Here is a 17501-nt window from a genome sequence, read left to right as displayed (position 1 = left end):
AAAAAAAAACCTGAATGAATCGATGTCATTCAGGTAAATGCTTGCCGTTCTGACATTTGGGGGATATCTGTACCGTCCTGACATTTGGGGGATATCTGTACCGTCCTGACATTTGGGGAATATCTGTACCGTTCTGACATTTGGGGGATATCTGTACCGTCCTGACATTTGGGGGATATCTGTCCTGACATTTGGGGGATATCCGTACCGTTCTGACATTTGGGGGATATCCGTACCGTCCTGACATTTGGGGGATATCCGTCCCGTCCTGACATTTGGGGGATATCCGTCCCGTCCTGACATTTGGGGGATATCTGTACCGTCCTGTCATTTGGGGGATATCTGTACCGTTCTGACATTTGGGGGATATCTGTACCGTCCTGACATTTGGGGGATATCTGTACCATTCTGACATTTGGGGGATATCTGTACCGTCCTGACATTTGGGGGATATCTGTACCGTTCTGACATTTGGGGGATATCTGTACCGTCCTGACATTTGGGGGATATCTGTACCGTGCTGACATTTGGGGGATATCTGTACCGTCCTGACATTTGGGGGATATCCGTCCCGTCCTGACATTTGGGGGATATCCGTACCGTTCTGACATTTGGGGGATATCCGTACCGTCCTGACATTTGGGGGATATCCGTACCGTTCTGACATTTGGGGATATCTGTACCGTTCTGACATTTGGGGATATCTGTACCGTCCTGACATTTGGGGGATATCTGTCCTTACATTTGGGGGATATCTGTACCGTCCTGACATTTGGGGGATATCTGTACCGTTCTGACATTTGGGGGATATCCGTACCGTCCTGACATTTGGGGGATATCCGTACCGTCCTGACATTTGGGAGATATCCGTCCCGTCCTGACATTTGGGGGATATCCGTCCCGTCCTGACATTTGGGGGATATCTGTACTGTCCTGACATTTGGGGGATATCCGTACCGTCCTGACATTTGGGGGATATCTCTACTGTGCTGACATTCTTGGACCTCAAGAAATTAGATTGGCTGTCAGTACTTCAGGATTGATCAATATTCAGATCTATACCATAGTTTGTGAACTCTATAACTTTCCTACAAACTAAATAATACATCCTAATTTGGGTTATTTTCACCAAAGACATGTAGCAGAATACATCTCGGCCTAAATTTATGAAGAACAATTATTTATTTGTAAACTTTTATAACAGAAACAAAGAAAAACGTGTTTTTTTTTCAAAATGTTTGGTCTTTTTTTGTTAATTAAGCAAAAAATAAAAACCCCAGCGGTGATTAAATACCACCAAAAGAAAGCTCTAGTTGTGTGAAGAAAATTATAACATTTTAGTTTGGGTACAATGTTGTATGACCGCGCAATTGTCATTCAGTGTGAGAGAGAGCTGAAACGTGAAAACTGGCCTGGGCAGGAAGGGGCAAAAGTGCCCGGTATGGAAGGGGTTAAATCAATGGCTGGTTTATTGGACTTATGTTGTTCTATGTCTGATGTACTCATACCTGCAGGAGTATGATCTCAGGGATCAGTATGAGACCGTGCCTGAAGAGAGAAACTAAGGGGTCCACTTATAAAAAATGTGACAATAATTCATCCAGCCATGACAAATTCTGGCTGTAATTTAATGTAATACAGTGATTTCCTATAATCATCAGCTCCATCTAGAGACCAAAATGGGGTATGTGTCCTGAAAATAACTCAATCAGTAAAAATATTTCAATACCGTATTATGACCACTAGATGGAGCCAAGGGAATCAGTGTGAGAGATAAAATACATCCAATATTCATCACAGCTGGGAGAATGCCGCTCACATTCATTCAACTACTTTTCTTAATAGACCTCTAAACAGTTACAAAAGCTTCCACCACAAAATGTACTCAGCCAATCACAAGGCAGGACTCCATTGTTATTCTTCTCCTGCCATCAATGACCAACCCGGTCCCACACTTCATCCGTGTCTTTGGTGACCTCTCATCTCCTTATGAACTGTTTCTTCCATGATGAGGATCAGCCATGGAGTATATCTGAGGTGTATATCAGGGTGTGCTTCTTCCCCACATGAGAGCTGGGATGTCCAGCAACATTCATCTAGAAGACATTTCCTGCACTCAAGGCACTAATACACCTCCAGGGTTGTGTGGGACCCCTGATGTACAAGAAGACAGGACTTCAGTGAGGGACATTTCCCTCACTCAGGACAGGAAAGTGGCTTCTCCCCCGTGTGACATCTCTGATGTCTGTAAAGATTGGACTTCACTGAAAAACATTTCCCGCACTCAGGACAGGAATACGGCTTTTCCCCTGTGTGAGTTCTTTGATGTTTGATAAGATCTGATCTTTGTACAAAACATTTCCTGCACTGAGGACAGGAATATGGCGTTTTGCCCATGTGAGACCCCTGATGTATGACAAGATCTGATTTTTGAACAAAAACTTTCCCGCACTCAGGACAGAAATACGGCTTCTCCCCCATGTGAGATCTTTGATGTTTGTAAAGACTGGACTTATCTGAAAAACATTTCGCACACTCAGGACAGGAATATGGCTTTTCCCCCGTGTGAGATCGCTGATGTTTGACAAGAGTTGATTTTTGAATAAAACATTTCCCACACTCAGAACAGGAATATGGCTTCTCACCTGTGTGAGATTTCTGATGATAATTCAGACTGGATTTATCTGAAAAACATTTTCCACACTCAGAACAGTAGTATACCTTCTCCCCCGTGTGAGATCTCTGATGTCTGTAAAGGCTGGAGTCCTTTGAAAAACATTTCCCGCACTCAGGACATAAATATGGCTTTTCCCCCGTGTGAGATCTCTGATGTATGACAATTTCTGATTTTTTTAAAAAACATTTCCCACACTCAGTACAGCAATACAGCTTTTCACCTGTGTGTAATCTCTGATGTCTGGATTGGGAGGACTTGTTTGAAAAACATTTCCCACACTCAGCACAGGAATATGGCTTTTCCCCTGTGTGAGACCTCCAATGTGTGACAAGATCTGATTTTTGTACAAAACATTTCCCACAATCAGAACAAGAATAAGGTTTTTCCCCCGTGTGAGATCTCTGATGTGTAGAAAGATGGGACTTCATTGAAAAACATTTCCCGCACTCAGGACAGGAATACGGCTTCTCTCCCGTGTGAGATCTTTCATGCCTATTAAGATAGCATTTATAACGGAAACATTTCCCGCACTGAGTACAGGAGAAGCTCTTCCCTGTTGGAAGACCGGCCCGGTCCCGCACAATCTGAGGTTCCTCAGGATACAAGGAATCTGATGGTCCATCTACACTGGGTGGTGCCGGATGGACATTGGAGGGAGCCGGGTTTTCTCCTGGACTATACTGTGTGATGTCCTCATCTTCTACTTTCCAGTCTGGAGACAAAGTGAGACAATCCTCGGAGGTTTTCCTCATCTCCCGGCCATGGACTAAAATACAAAGACAAAGAGGATTACTAGACAGGAGCTTATTGGTTCCCCCAAACCAGGACTCCGCCCACATTAGGCAGGACAGAGAACACAGCTCAGGAAAGTGACCAGGGGATTACAGGCTGATATCACCCAGTCCCCGCCCTACTCTGGACCAATCAATGAGCAGTATGGGTGGAGGAATGGATTTAGTGTTCATGACCCACCTGTGCTGATCTCTGTAGGAGTGTCCTCCTCTATAAATGTCCCCGTTATTCCATCCTCCTCCATAGACTGCTGATCATCCCTCACATACGCCTCTTCTTCTTCTGCTTTCACCTCAACTTTTATAGCTATCAGATCTTCACCCTAAACCAAGAAAGTGAGAAAATATCTTCTGTAAGACATAAGCATTAATATTGTGACATCACATACAAAATCCACACATTGTCTCTATAAGTTCATGTTCTAGATGCTCCATCCCACCAACCTTGTAATAGTGAGGGATGGTGTGACCTTCCTGTGTGGAATCCCGGGAATACAGAGGATGGGGACATCTCTCTGGTGGGTTCCTGTAGCTGGATGACTCCACCATGGTGTCCTGGTACAGATCTTTGTGTACTTTTGGAGACTCCATCACCCCATCTTCATCCTCCTCCTCTTTTATCTCTTCTTTAACCTCAACTTTAGGATCTCTCAGGTTTCCACTCTGAATATATAATAAAAATGACATCAATGGTAACAATGCAGATAATGTACAGATCCTAATGATACTATCAGTGATTGTTCCTCATCTACCTGATGATGGTGAGGGATGGTGTGACCTTCCTGTGTGGAATCCCGGGAATACAGAGGACGGGGACATCTCTCTGGTGGGTTCCCATGACTGGATCCATCTGTAGGAAACACACACACTGACTGAATCCATTGTTTCTATGTGTTTATCAGATGATGGGGGATCTAGGTGGATCCTCCGTACTGCTCTCTCCTTTACAATAAAGTCTCCTCTTACCCGGTGATGTGAGGGGCGGCTGATTGTCCATCATGACGTCCTTGTAGAGATCCTTGTGTCCTTCTAAATACTCCCACTCCTCCATGGAGAAATAGACAGTGACACCCTGACACCTTATAGGAACCTGACACACACAATGATACAGTCACCATCCAGACACATCCCTTGTCTGTTACTGGAGAATGTCCCAGAATTCCCGGCACCGCTCACCTCTCCTGTCAGCAGCTCAGTGATCTCTCTGGTGACTTCTAGAATCTTCTTCTTCTTTCTCTCTTCTATCAGGGAGGGAGGTGGAGGCAATGTGATGTCATATGATCTCCAGACTTCACAGGAGGAAAACTCTACATCTGAACACAAATAGTCACATCAAATGATATTCCCAGAATCCTCCTCACCTCTCCATTCAGGTCTCCATTTTATTAAAGCCCCACTTCAGGCTGAGGTATAATTCCCCCCCACAGGACCCCCACACTACGCAGGGTATAGGCTTGTTGCAGCATTCTGGTGTCATTACATACAACGCAGGACCAACAGTCCCACTTTACATGTGAGGATACCAAGGGACCCCCCACATCCTAAAAGCATCAGAAAAAATAGCCGGATGGAGGGACATTGGGAGGAGGAGCTGTGAGGTCAGTGTGATGTCATAGGATTCTCTGACTCCGGATGGAGGGACATTGAGAGGAGGAGCTGTGAGGTCAGTGTGATGTCATATAGACTCTGGCTGGAGGGACATTTGGATGGGGAGATTTGAGGGGTCCTCTATATGAGGCTCCCGTATAAACCAAATCCTTGTTCCTGGGTGCGTCCTACCTCTCCTAAACTGAAGAGTGACCTTTGATCTTTACCATCCAGAAATCTGTCCGGAATCTGTGGAAGTAAGCTGTCATGTGATCAGGTGACGTGCGGAGGAACGGAGTGTAAATAGCAGACAATTGTCTCCAGAGCCCCTAATGGTGGGGATGGATTTGGCGGCGTGCTGGTGCCAAGTTTCCTCCCCCCCAGGGTCACTGCAGGTGTGGAGAAAAGCTGTGTAAGAGGATATGGAGGAGAGATGAGGAGGAGATCCAGGAATCAGGAGAAAGGTCAGGGCAAGCAACAGACAAGCGCATCCAAGAGACCAAGCCGGGGTCACTACACAGAAAATCAATCCAAGGAAACAACAGGCAGGACGAGGAATAGCAAGAAGGAGCTGAGAGACAAATGAGAATATTGCTCAGCCAATGGGAGATGATCTCAGCATGACTTCCATCATGAAGGAGATGAGGGGGAGGGGAGGAAGTCACTGAAGGTGACCATAGATCCATGGAAATTCAGCTGGTTCAGCAGGGATCGCTCACATTTCCATCCATGTGTGGCCACTGCCGGATAAAAGCCACTCCCCCAGCGGCTGCAGCCAATAGCTTCAGTACTGATCTGTGTATTCTGAGAGCGGAGGAGTCCCCCCATTGTCAGAATACAAGAGTGCAGCGGGGAGGATTCCCCCATCCACATCCAATGTGTGGATGGGGGAATCACTTCAGTTTTTATGCTCATCCCGCTGGCTGAACGATAAAACTGAACCATGTAGGCCAGCTTTGGGAGCAAATATATTATCATCAACTAAACCACTGAAGGGGATAATCTACGTATTACCTCCTCTGCTGCCAGATCCAGGAATGTGGATTCTCTACTTCCTTATTCATGTAATTTCCTGTCTGTACCTGACATCACTTCCTGTCTGTACCTGACATCACTTCCTGTCTGACATCACTTCCTGTCTGTCTTCCATAGAGACTTCCTGTCTGGGTAGAAGTGAGATCCGCACCTTGTGGAGCTCAGAGGAACTGCAGCCCCGAGAAGCGTCTGGTAGTGTGACCCCGGCCTTGTGCTGGGTGTGTATGGACTGTAGATCCTTATAGAGGGGTCACCTCCACTCCCACCAAGGGGGACAGAAATATATGACTGCTCGGGGGAGGGATTTTGGCCCCTTTGATTTTGCAGTAACATTGATTGCAGATTTAGTCCTGTAGAACATCTGGTATATGGATACAAAGCCCCCCAGCTGGGAGTAAAGGGTGGAAATGGCTGGTGACCCCCAGATTTGGGCAATGATGTCATCACTATAAATGGATAAAACCCGCGCTATGTGTAACAACTCCAAACCTACAAAAACCTTCTAGCGGACTGCTGCTGTAACAAAGGGAAGGATTCCCTGTCATCTAGAAGAGCATTATGTGTCACAGCGCTGTCCTATTGTGTGTGCACAGAAATCATCACAAATACACTACAAATATGTGGAGACATTCAGAGATAAAGAGCTCGGGGCTCCAAATCCTATTCTCTGCACATCCACTGCTTCCACTTTACACCCACTTCATTGGTCTTATGGGGTTTATCAATAAATGAAGGAAACTGAACCGTGTGCAAATCCATCCACAACATAAAGTGCTTTGTGCTCAAGATGCTGCTCCCTGCAGATCCACTGCTTCCACTTTACACCCACTTCATTCATCTCATCAGATTTGCTGCTATAGGAAATCATCTCAAATCCTGTGCAAATGCATGGATAGTATAGTGTAGTGTTCTCTGCAAGTCCACCGCTTACACTTTGCATCTACTTCAATCACTCTCCAACCTTTACTCCCAGCTGGGGGGCTTTGTATCCATATACCAGATGTTCTACAGGACTAAATCTGCAATCAATGTTACTGCAAAATCAAAGGGGCCAAAACCCCTCCCCCGAGCAGTCATATATTTCTGTCCCCCTTGGTGGGAGTGGAGGTGACCCCTCTATAAGGATCTACAGTCCATACACACCCAGCACAAGGCCGGGGTCACACTACCAGACGCTTCTCGGGGCTGCAGTTCCTCTGAGCTCCACAAGGTGGGGATCTCACTTCTACCCAGACAGGAAGTCTCTATAGAAGACAGGAAGTGATGTCAGGTACAGACAGGAAGTGATGTCAGGTACAGACAGGAAGTGATGTCAGGTACAGACAGGAAGTGATGTCAGGTACAGACAGGAAGTGATGTCAGGTACAGACAGGAAGTGATGTCAGGTACAGACAGGACATTCCATGAATTAGGAAGCAGATGAGACATTGTTGGATCTGGTGGCGGAGGAGGTAATATGTATATGAATCCCTTCAGGGGGATGAGTTGATCTTTGCCCTATCACAATGTATACCGTCCTCCACTCACTCTGATGGGAATACATTAGACCTTGTTTTCTCCCATCTTTGCACTCCCTACAACCTCACAAACACCCCCTTTCCTCTCTCTGATTACAATCTCATCACCTTCACAGTCTCCTCGTCTTCAAACACCTATCCCTCCAAGCAGCAAACAATTACCCGCAGAAACCTTCACAACTTGAACCCGGCTCCTTTCCACTCTGCAACTGACCAACTCTATGACAGAATCTCTCCCCTGTCCTGCCCTGACCTGGCCACTGCTGTCTACAACAGTTCACTGTCATCCACATTAGACTCACTTGCTCGTCTAACAATACAAAGCATCAGGCCCCAACCATTACAACCTTGGCAGACTGACCACACCGGACATCTTAAACGACATAGCCATGTGCTGGAGCGATTGTGGCGGAAAACCAAATCCCAGCAAGCATTCAACCCATATAAATCTGCTTTCTTCACATAAAATTCCTCCGTCCATGCTGCCAGACAAGCCTACTTTATCTCTCTCATCAATACCTTCTCATCCAGTCCTTGTCGTCTCTTTTAACTCTCTACTTTCTCCACCTCCACCCAGTACCTCATTCACTGCTCACGAGATTGCAAATCATTTCAACAACAAGATTGACGCAATTTATAGGGGCATCTCCACTGCACAGACATCCATCCCACTTAGCATACCTTATACTAAACCTCCCTCAACACTTTCCTCTTCTGATAATGTATATTATATAGGCCGTGCTTGTTAGAGCCCAACCTTTGTAGCTGTAGGTTAAAGGTGCCAGAGGGATATCAGGGATGGATGGATGGATGGGAGCAGTAACACTGAGGCAGCTCTTCTTAGAGTGGAAGCAAGGCTCTAATGCAGTAAACATGTAAAAGGGAGGAAGGCTCCTCTGAGTGCAGTATAGACAATTTATTAGTGAACAATAGATGAATTGCACTTACAAGATAAATAAAAAAAAAAAAAAAAGACTCATGGTGTGATGTAATAGGATCCAGGTGAGACTTCCAACTGTCCAGCAGTTGCTCAGTCTATAGGATCAGGAAGTATGAACTAGGATGTGTATCAAAATGAGGCTTGGAGAGCAGAGTCGGATGTAGGTGAAGGGGGTTCTAACGCATTTTGGAGCATGCTTAGTAGGCTCTTTCTTCAGACCTGAGCCCCAATAGAACACTGACAATTTTATAGCGTGAAGGGAATGGGGGAGGCAAGTAGTTCCGGGGTCCTAAGAACCTCCATGTTTTCCTGCATTGTACAGGAATTAATACAGATATAAAAACACACGAGAGAAAAGCTTTAATGCTTTGGGGTTAAAAAGTATATGAGTGTGTATGTATACATATAATAACATATATCTAATAAAAGGCATATTAGAAGGGAAAAAGAAAATGATGGATGGACTCCTCCGCTCTCAGAATACACGGATCAGCACTGAAGCTATTGGCTGCAGCCGCTGGGGGAGTGGCTTTTATCCGGCAGTGGCCACACATGGATGGAAATGTGAGCGATCCCTGCTGAACCAGCTGAATTTCCATGGATCTATGGTCACCTTCAGTGACTTCCTCCCCTCCCCCTCATCTCCTTCATGATGGAAGTCATGCTGAGATCATCTCCCATTGGCTGAGCAATATTCTCATTTGTCTCTCAGCTCCTTCTTGCTATTCCTCGTCCTGCCTGTTGTTTCCTTGGATTGATTTTCTGTGTAGTGACCCCGGCTTGGTCTCTTGGATGCGCTCGTCTGTTGCTTGCCCTGACCTTTCTCCTGATTCCTGGATCTCCTCCTCATCTCTCCTCCATATCCTCTTACACAGCTTTTCTCCACACCTGCAGTGACCCTGGGGGGAGGAAACTTGGCACCAGCACGCCACCAAATCCATCCCCACCATTAGGGGCTCTGGAGACAATTGTCTACTATTTACACTCCGTTCCTCCGCATGTCACCTGATCACATGACAGCTTACTTCCACAGATTCCGGACAGATTTCTGGATGGTAAAGGTCAAAGGTCACTCTTCAGTTTAGGAGAGGTAGGGCGCACCCAGGAACTAGGATTTGGTTTGCATGGGAGCCTCATATAGAGGACCCCTCAAATCTCCCCATCCAAAGTCTATATGTCCTATGACATCACACTGACCTCATAGCTCCTCCTCCCAATGTCCCTCCATCCAGAGTCAGAGAATCCTATGACATCACACTGACCTCATGGCTCCTCCTCCCCATTTCCCTCCATCCAGAGTCAGAGAATCCTATGAAATCACACTGACTTCATGGCTCCTCCTTCCAATGTCCCTCCATCCAGAGTCAGAGAATCCTATGACATCACATTGACCTCACAGGCCCTCTTTTCAATGTCCCTCCATCCAGAGTCTATATGTCCTATAACAACACACTGACTTCACGGCTCCTCCTCCTCATTTCCCTCCATCCAGAGTCAGACAATTCTATGACATCACACTTACCTCACAGCTCCTGCTCCCAATGCCCCGCCATCAAGACCCAGATAATCTATGACATCACACTGACCTCACAGCTCCTCCTCCCCAATGTCCCTCCATCCAGAGTCAGAGAATCCTATGACATCACACTGACCTCACAGCTCCTCCTCCCAATGTCCCTCCATCCAGAGTCAGAGAATCCTATGACATCACACTGACCTCACAGCTCCTCCCAATGTCCCTCCATCCAGAGTCAGAGAATTCTATGACATCACACTGACCTCATAGCTCTTAGAATGTGAGGGGTCCTTGGCATCATCTGTAGCAAAGTTGAACTATTTGTCATGTATGTTGTATGTAATGACGTCAGAATTGCTTACAAATTTTAACCTGTGTAGTGTGGGGGTCCTGTGGGGGGAAATTATACCTCAGCCTGAAGTGGGGCTTTAATAAAATGGAGACCTGAATGGAGAGGTGAGGAGGATTCTGGGAATATCATTTGATGTGACTATTTGTGTTCAGATGTAGAGTTTTCCTCCTGTGAAGTCTGGAGATCATATGACATCACATTGCCTCCACCTCCCTCCCTGATAGAAGAGAGAAAGAAGAAGAAGATTCTAGAAGTCACCAGAGAGATCACTGAGCTGCTGACAGGAGAGGTGAGCGGTGCCGGGAATTCTGGGACATTCTCCAGTAACAGACAAGGGATGTGTCTGGATGGTGACTGTATCATTGTGTGTGTCAGGTTCCTATAAGGTGTCAGGATGTCAGATGAGTCAGAGGGTCCAGAAAAACACAAAGATCTGTACCAGGACACCATGGTGGAGTCATCCAGCTACAGGAACCCACCAGAGAGATGTCCCCGTCCTCTGTATTCCTGGGATTCCACACAGGAAGGTCACACCATCCCTCACCATCATCAGGTAGATGATTGATAATTATTGGAAGTTCTGCTTTATTAACAGGCTTGTTTGTTACAATAATTTATTTATTTTTGTCAGAGTGGAATCCTCGGGGATAATGTTGTTGTTAAAGAAGAGTATAAAGAGGAGGATGAGGAGTATGGAGTGATGGAGGAGTTTTCAGAAGGACACAAGGATATGATGGAGCCACCTAATACCAGGAACCCCCCAGAGAGATGTCCCCGTCCTCTGTATTCCCGGGATTCCACACAGGAAGGTCACACCATCCCTCATCATTACAAGGTTGGTGGGACGGAGCATCTAGAACATGGACTTTTAAAGATGATGTGTGGATTGTTTATGTGAGCTTCTATTTTACAGATGATATTCTCTTTCATTTCCTTGATTTAGAGTGGAGATCCAATCGATATAGAATTTGAGGTGAAAGCAGAAGAAGAAGAGGCGTATGTGAGGGATGATCAGCAGTCTATGGAGGAGGATGGAATAACGGGGACATTTATAGAGGAGGACACTCCTACAGAGATCAGCACAGGTGGGTCATGAACACTAAATCCATTCCTCCACCCATACTGCTCACTGATTGGTCCAGAGTAGGGCGGGGACTGGGTGATATCAGCCTGTAATCCCCTGGTCACTTTCCTGAGCTGTGTTCCCCGTCCTGTATTCCTGGATTTCTCTCGGATAATCTTCCTTCTCTGTGCTGCAGACACAATTTATGTATCTAGACTGGATTTATGGAGGTTCTGGGGTTCAGCTGGCAGAAAAATGTTCATGTTCAACATAGGTGTTGGTTGACCTGGGACATGTGTATTGGGTCTTTTGCCACATGTCAGCAGGTCTAGTAAAATCACTGACCAATCATTTCTCCCAGGGTTACTCTGTTGTCTGCTGGCTGTGCCGGGTGGAGGGATATGTCTGTATAGTCTCAGACCCAAGTCACTGAGTGCAGTCTCAGGAGATGGGAGGCAGCGGTGTGGTATCTCTGCAACTTGTCTACAGTAAACATTTAATGTTCCACTGATTACTGAATACCAATATTATGAGTCCTGACCCTTACACTGTATAATTTATATTGTACATTACATACTCCTGACCCCTGCACTATATACTCTATGTTGTACTTTACATACTCCTGACCCCTGCACTATATACTCTATGTTGTACATTACATACTCCTGACCCCTGCACTATATACTCTATGTTGTACATTACATAGTCCTAAATTCTGCTCTCCCCCCTCCCCCCACTGCTATATATACACATAATATGGATTCTCTTTTGTTCCCCCCATTTCCTACCAGCTGGACATTTTATATCGGATGATGTGATTGGAGCACAGACTTTTACATGGTGATAATAATGTGATAACATCCTAAAACTTTGGACCCTTAAACAGAAAGTGATAATGAGGGAGGAGTCAATACCCCAATGATGGTGGTCTTCAGGATCAGTCCAGTCTTCATCTTGGTTGTTCTCCCCCCATCCTCACTCTCTGACCTCTGGTGGGGCTCAGCCCCCCTGTTCTTCATGACTAAATCATGGACTAAATAAGGAAGTGCAGTACTTCTTGTGTTGGGAAGATGGCGATGAGTGATAGAGGGGGTGGGGACCCTCGTCCTATAATCCCCTCATCGCTGTCCCTCCTATAAAAGACAGTTCTGGTTGTTTCCTCACTCTCTGACTAAGGTCCATGAATAAAGAAATGACCAGGTAGGAGATCAGAGGTTCCATTTCCTAGTTCCCTTGAGGGTGGAATTGTAAGCTCCTTAGAGACCAAGCTGCCTGATGTGGGCGGAGTCCTGGTTTGGGGGAACCAATCAGCTCCTGTCTAGTAATCCTCTTTGTCTTTGTATTTTAGTCCATGGCCGGGAGATGAGGAAAACCTCTGAGGATTGTCTCACTTTGTCTCCAGACTGGAAAGTAGAAGATGAGGACATCACACAGTATTGTCCAGGAGAAAACCCAACTCCCTCCAATGTCCATCCAGCACCACCCAGTGTAGATGGACCATCGGATTCCTCATATCCTGAGAAACCTCAGAGTGTGCGGGACCGGGCCAGCCTTCCAACAGAGAAGAGCTTCTCCTGTACTGAGTGTGGGAAGGGTTTCCATTCTAAATCCCGTCTTAATAGGCATAAAAGATCTCACACAGGGGAGAAACCGTATTCCTGTTCTGAGTGCGGGAAATGTTTTTCACAGATGTCCAATCTTTACATACATCAGAGATCTCACACAGGGGAGAAGCCGTATGCCTGTCCTGAGTGCGGGAAATGTTTTTCAGTGAAGTCCAATCTTTACAGCCACCAGAGATCTCACACAGGGGAGAAGCCGTATGCCTGTCCTGAGTGCGGGAAATGTTTTTCACAGATGTCTGTTCTTCACAGACATCAGAGATCTCACACCGTGGAGAAGCCCCTTTCCTGTTCTGAGTGTGAGAAATGTTTTTTACATAAATCCGATCTTCTTATGCATCAGAGATCTCACACGGGGGAGAAGCCTCATTGCTGTCCTGAGTGCGGGAAATGTTTTTTACATAAATCAGATCTTCTTACCCATCAGAGATCTCACACTGGGGAGAAGCCTCATTGCTGTCCTGAGTGCGGGAAATGTTTTTCAGCGAAGTCCAATCTTTACAGCCATCAGAGATCTCACACAGGGGAGAAGCCATATTTCTGTTCTGAGTGCGGAAAATGTTTTTCACAGAAGTCCTATCTTTACATACATCAGAGATCTCACACGCGTGAGAAACCGTATTCCTGTCCTGAGTGCGGGAAATGTTTTTCGCAGAAGTCCGGTCTTTCCAGACATCAGGGATGTCACACAGGGTTGAAGCCGTATTCTTGTCCTGGGTGCAGCAGATGTTTTTCACGGAAGTCGCATCTTTACAGACATCAGAAATGTCACACGGGAGAGAAGCCACTTTCCTGTCCTGAGTGAGGGAAATGTTCCTCACTGAAGTTCTGTCTTCCTGTACAGCAGGGATCCCAGACAACCCTGGAGGTTTATTAGTGCCTTGAGTGCGGGAAATGTCTTCTAGATGAATGTTGCTGGACATCCCAGCTCTCATGTGGGGAAGAAGCACCCCCTGATATACACCTCAGATATACTCCATGGCTGATCTTCATCATGGAAGAAACAGTTCATAAGGAGATCAGAGGTCTCCAAAGACATGGATGAAGTGTGGGACCGGGTTGGCCATTTTTCAATGTAATCTTTCACAAATTGTTAGAGGTCTATGTTTATAAAATGAGTGGAATAAATATAAAATGCATTTGCTCTGCCATGACAGATGTTGTCTGTATTTTATTTCATATAGTGGTTTCCTATGACCATCTAGTGCAGGGCTGTCAGACTCTGTCACTGCGGGCACACCAGCAATATGGGGGCCCTCAAAGGGCCGGCTGTATATGAAAGACAAATATTACCAATTGTACCTTGTGCTGCTCCTGGGAAGAAGCTGGGGGGGGTTGCTGGGAAGTAGAAAGTGCAGAGTCTGGAAGAAGACTGGAATCAGCTGCCAGCGTCTGGATGCTGAGGTCAGGGGAGGCAGAGATGAGGGGGGGCTGTGGCTGGTAACAGAAGCACAGGATCTGGTGTAGGAGTTCTGTCCTCCTTTCTGCTACTGACTGCTGGGACAGGGAGTAGCAGAGATGACCCTCTCCACGGCTTCACAGAGAAGCACAGGATCTGGTGGAGGAGTTCTGTCCTCCTCTCTGCTGCTGACTGCTGGGACGAGGAGTAGAAAAGATGACCCTCTCCACAGCTTCACAGAGAAGCACAGGATTTGGTGGAGGAGTTCTGTCCTCCTCTCTGCTGCCGACTGCTGGGACAAGGAGTAGAAAAGATGACCCTCTCTACAGCTTCACAGAGAAGCACAGGATTTGGTGGAGGAGTTCTGTCCTCCTCTCTGCTGCCGACTGCTGGGATGGGGAGTAGCAGAGATGAACCTCTCTACAGCTTCACAGAGAAGCACAGGATCTGGTGGAGGAGTTCTGTCCTCCTCTCTGCTGCCGACTGCTGGGATGGGGAGTAGCAGAGATGAACCTCTCCATGGCTGCACAAAGAAGTGCAGGATCTGGTGGAGTTCTGTCCTCTCTGCTGCCGACTGCTAAAACAAGGTGGGGGCAGGTGAGGGGGGTGCCACAGCTGTAGGAAAGGTGCAAGGACCACATTAAATTGCCTGGTGGGCTGAATTGGTCCCATGGGCCTTGTGTTTGACACACGTGATGTAGTGGTAATAATGAGGCACTGTGGTACTATTACTATGCTATGGACACTTGATGGAGCTGCACTCTGGGCTGCTGGAGAACTTGCAATTGGCACTCAGGGAGGCCTAGGAGACTTTTAGCATCAATTGGGAGGTGGCAGAATTCTTTCTCCACTCCCTCCTCTGAATGATGGACCGTGTACATACATGTGCAGTATGGCCAGAAGATGTCAGGAGTGTGGCGGTTCCTGTATCTGCGTCCATGTTGGGCAGCACAGCCATGCTTCCAAAGTATTCATGGAGAGTCTCCGAGTGCTGTAAGCAGCTGGCAGTGTTCTTCCCCACAGACACCCCCCAGACATGCATAGTGGAAGGAGGTCCCGATTCCTCTATATAGATCTTTATATCACTAGAGGGGTCACCAGCAGGAGGAAGGAATGTCCCGATTCCTCTATATAGATCTTTGTATCACTAGAGAGGTCACCGGCAGGAGGAAGGAGGTCCCAATTCCTCTATATAGATCTTTATATCACTAGAGGGGTCACCGGCAGGAGGAAGGAGGTCCTGATTCCTCTATATAGATCTTTATATCACTAGAAGGGTCACCGGCGGGAGGAAGAAGGTCCTGATTCCTCTATATAGATCTTTATATCACTAGAGAGGTCACCGGCAGGAGGAAAGAGGTCCCGATTCCTCTATATAGATCTTTATATCACAAGAGGGGTCACTGGTGAGAGGAGGGAGGTCCTGATTCCTCTATATAGATCTTTATATCACTAAAGGGGTCACCGGCAGGAGGAAAGAGGTCCAGATTCCTCTATATAGCTCTTTATACAGCTAGAGGGGTCACCGGCAGGAGGAAGAAGGTCCAATTCCTCCATATAGATCTTTATATCACTAGAGGGGTCACCAACTGGAGGAAGGAGGTCCCGATTCCTCTATAAAGACCTTTATATCACTAGAGGGGTCACCGGCAGGAGGAAAGAGGTCCTGATTCCTCTATATAGTTCCTTATATCACTAGAGGGGTCCCCAGCGGGAAGAAGGAGGTCCTGATTCCTCTATATAGATCCTTATATCACTAGAAGTGTCCCTAGTGAGAGGAATGGGGTCCCAATTCCTCTATATAGATCTCTATAACACTAGAGGGGTCACCGGCGGGAAGAAGGAGGTTCTGGTTCCTCTATATAGATCTTTATATCACTAGAGGGGTCACCAACTGGAGGAAGGAGGTCCCAATTCCCCTATATAGATCTTTATATCGCTAGAGGGGTCACTGGCAGGAGGAAGGAGGTTCCGATCACTCTATATAGATCTTTATATCACTAGAGGGGTCACTGGCAGGAGGAAGAAGGTCCCGATTCCTCTATATAGCTCCTTATATCACTAGAGGGTTCCCCAGCAGGAGGAAGGAAGTCCTGATTCCTCCACATAGATGTTTATATCACTAGAGGGGTCACCAACTGGAGGAAGGAGGTCCCGATTCCCCTATATAGATCTTTAGATCACTAGAGCGGTCACTGGCAAGAGGAGGGAGGTCCTGATTTATCTATATAGATCCTTATACAGTGAGGAACAGAAGTATTTGAACACCCTGCGATTTTGCAAGTTCTCCCACTTAGAAATCATGGAGGGGTCTGAAATTCACGTTGTAGGTGCATCCCCACTCTGAGAGACAGAATTTAAAAAAAAATTCAGGAAATCACACCTGTCCATCCCACAGTCAGTCAGACGCCAACTACTACCATGGGCAAGACTAAAGAGCTGTCAAAAGACACCAGAGACAAAATTGTGGACCTCCACAAAGCTGGAAAGGGCTACGGAGCAATTGCCAAGCAGCTTGGTGAAAATAGATCAACTATTGGAGCAATTGTTAGAAAATGGAAGAGGCTAAAGACGACTGTCAGTCTCCCTCGGACTGGGGCTCCATGCAAGATCTCACCTCGTGGGGTATCACTGATGATAAGAAAGGTGAGGAATCAGCCCAGAACTACAAGGGAGGAGCTGGTCAATGACATGAAGAGATCTGGGACCACAGTTTCAAAGGTCACTGTCGGTAGAACACTACGTCATCATGGTTTCAAATCATGCATTGCATGGAAGGTTCCCCTGCTCAAGCCATCGCATGTCCAGGCCCGTCTGAAGTTTGCCAATGACCATCTGGATGATCCAGAGGAGGCATGGGAGAAAATCATGTGGTCAGATGAGACCAAAGTAGAACTTTTTGGTCTAAACTTCACTCATCGTGTTTGGAGGAAAAAGAAGGATGACTTGCATCCCAAGAACACCATCCCTACTGTGAAGCATGGGGGTGGTAACATCATGCT

General features: G+C 46.6%; 3 protein-coding genes across 3 annotated transcripts in view; 2 read left to right on the top strand and 1 right to left on the bottom strand.

Moving 5' to 3' along the window:
* The window catches only part of LOC149460775 (uncharacterized), an 83697-nt gene extending 75763 nt beyond the window's left edge, over positions 1 to 7934 (bottom strand). The window contains exons 1-2 of the mRNA XM_089679240.1: positions 7910 to 7934; positions 2200 to 3443 (exon numbers count right to left, since the gene is read on the bottom strand). Coding sequence (XP_089535366.1) covers positions 2200 to 3443; positions 7910 to 7934 — 1269 coding nt within the window. The remainder of the gene's footprint in view (positions 1 to 2199; positions 3444 to 7909) is intronic.
* A 2422-nt stretch (positions 7935 to 10356) lies between these two features.
* On the top strand, positions 10357 to 11313 carry LOC149460774 (uncharacterized). The gene is made up of 3 exons (XM_089679239.1): positions 10357 to 10704; positions 10791 to 10968; positions 11047 to 11313. The coding sequence occupies exons 2-3, from the start codon at positions 10810 to 10812 to the stop codon at positions 11311 to 11313; spliced, it is 426 nt and encodes a 141-aa protein (XP_089535365.1). The 5' UTR covers positions 10357 to 10704; positions 10791 to 10809.
* Positions 11314 to 12745: 1432 nt separating this feature from the next.
* LOC149460773 (uncharacterized) lies at positions 12746 to 14254 on the top strand. The gene has a single exon (XM_089679289.1). The coding sequence runs from the start codon at positions 12754 to 12756 to the stop codon at positions 13903 to 13905; it is 1152 nt and encodes a 383-aa protein (XP_089535415.1). The 5' UTR covers positions 12746 to 12753; the 3' UTR covers positions 13906 to 14254.
* The last annotated feature ends 3247 nt before the right edge of the window (positions 14255 to 17501 follow it).

Source organism: Staurois parvus, unplaced genomic scaffold, assembly GCF_062004578.1.
Source record: "Staurois parvus isolate SC_StPar_1 unplaced genomic scaffold, SC_StPar_1.0 ptg000221l, whole genome shotgun sequence".
NCBI lineage: Eukaryota > Metazoa > Chordata > Amphibia > Anura > Ranidae > Staurois > Staurois parvus.
Note: the sequence above shows the minus strand (reverse complement) of the source record. Positions and strands in the feature narration are given on the sequence as shown.

Excerpts from the sequence above, each read along its gene's own strand:
- LOC149460773 (XM_089679289.1), top strand. The coding sequence starts at position 12,754 with ATGTGGGCGGAGTCCTGGTTTGGGGGAACCAATCAGCTCCTGTCTAGT.
- LOC149460774 (XM_089679239.1), top strand. The coding sequence starts at position 10,810 with ATGTCAGATGAGTCAGAGGGTCCAGAAAAACACAAAGATCTGTACCAG. Across the intron at positions 10,969-11,046 it reads CCATCCCTCACCATCATCAG|AGTGGAATCCTCGGGGATAA; the intron begins GTAGATGATTGA and ends TATTTTTGTCAG.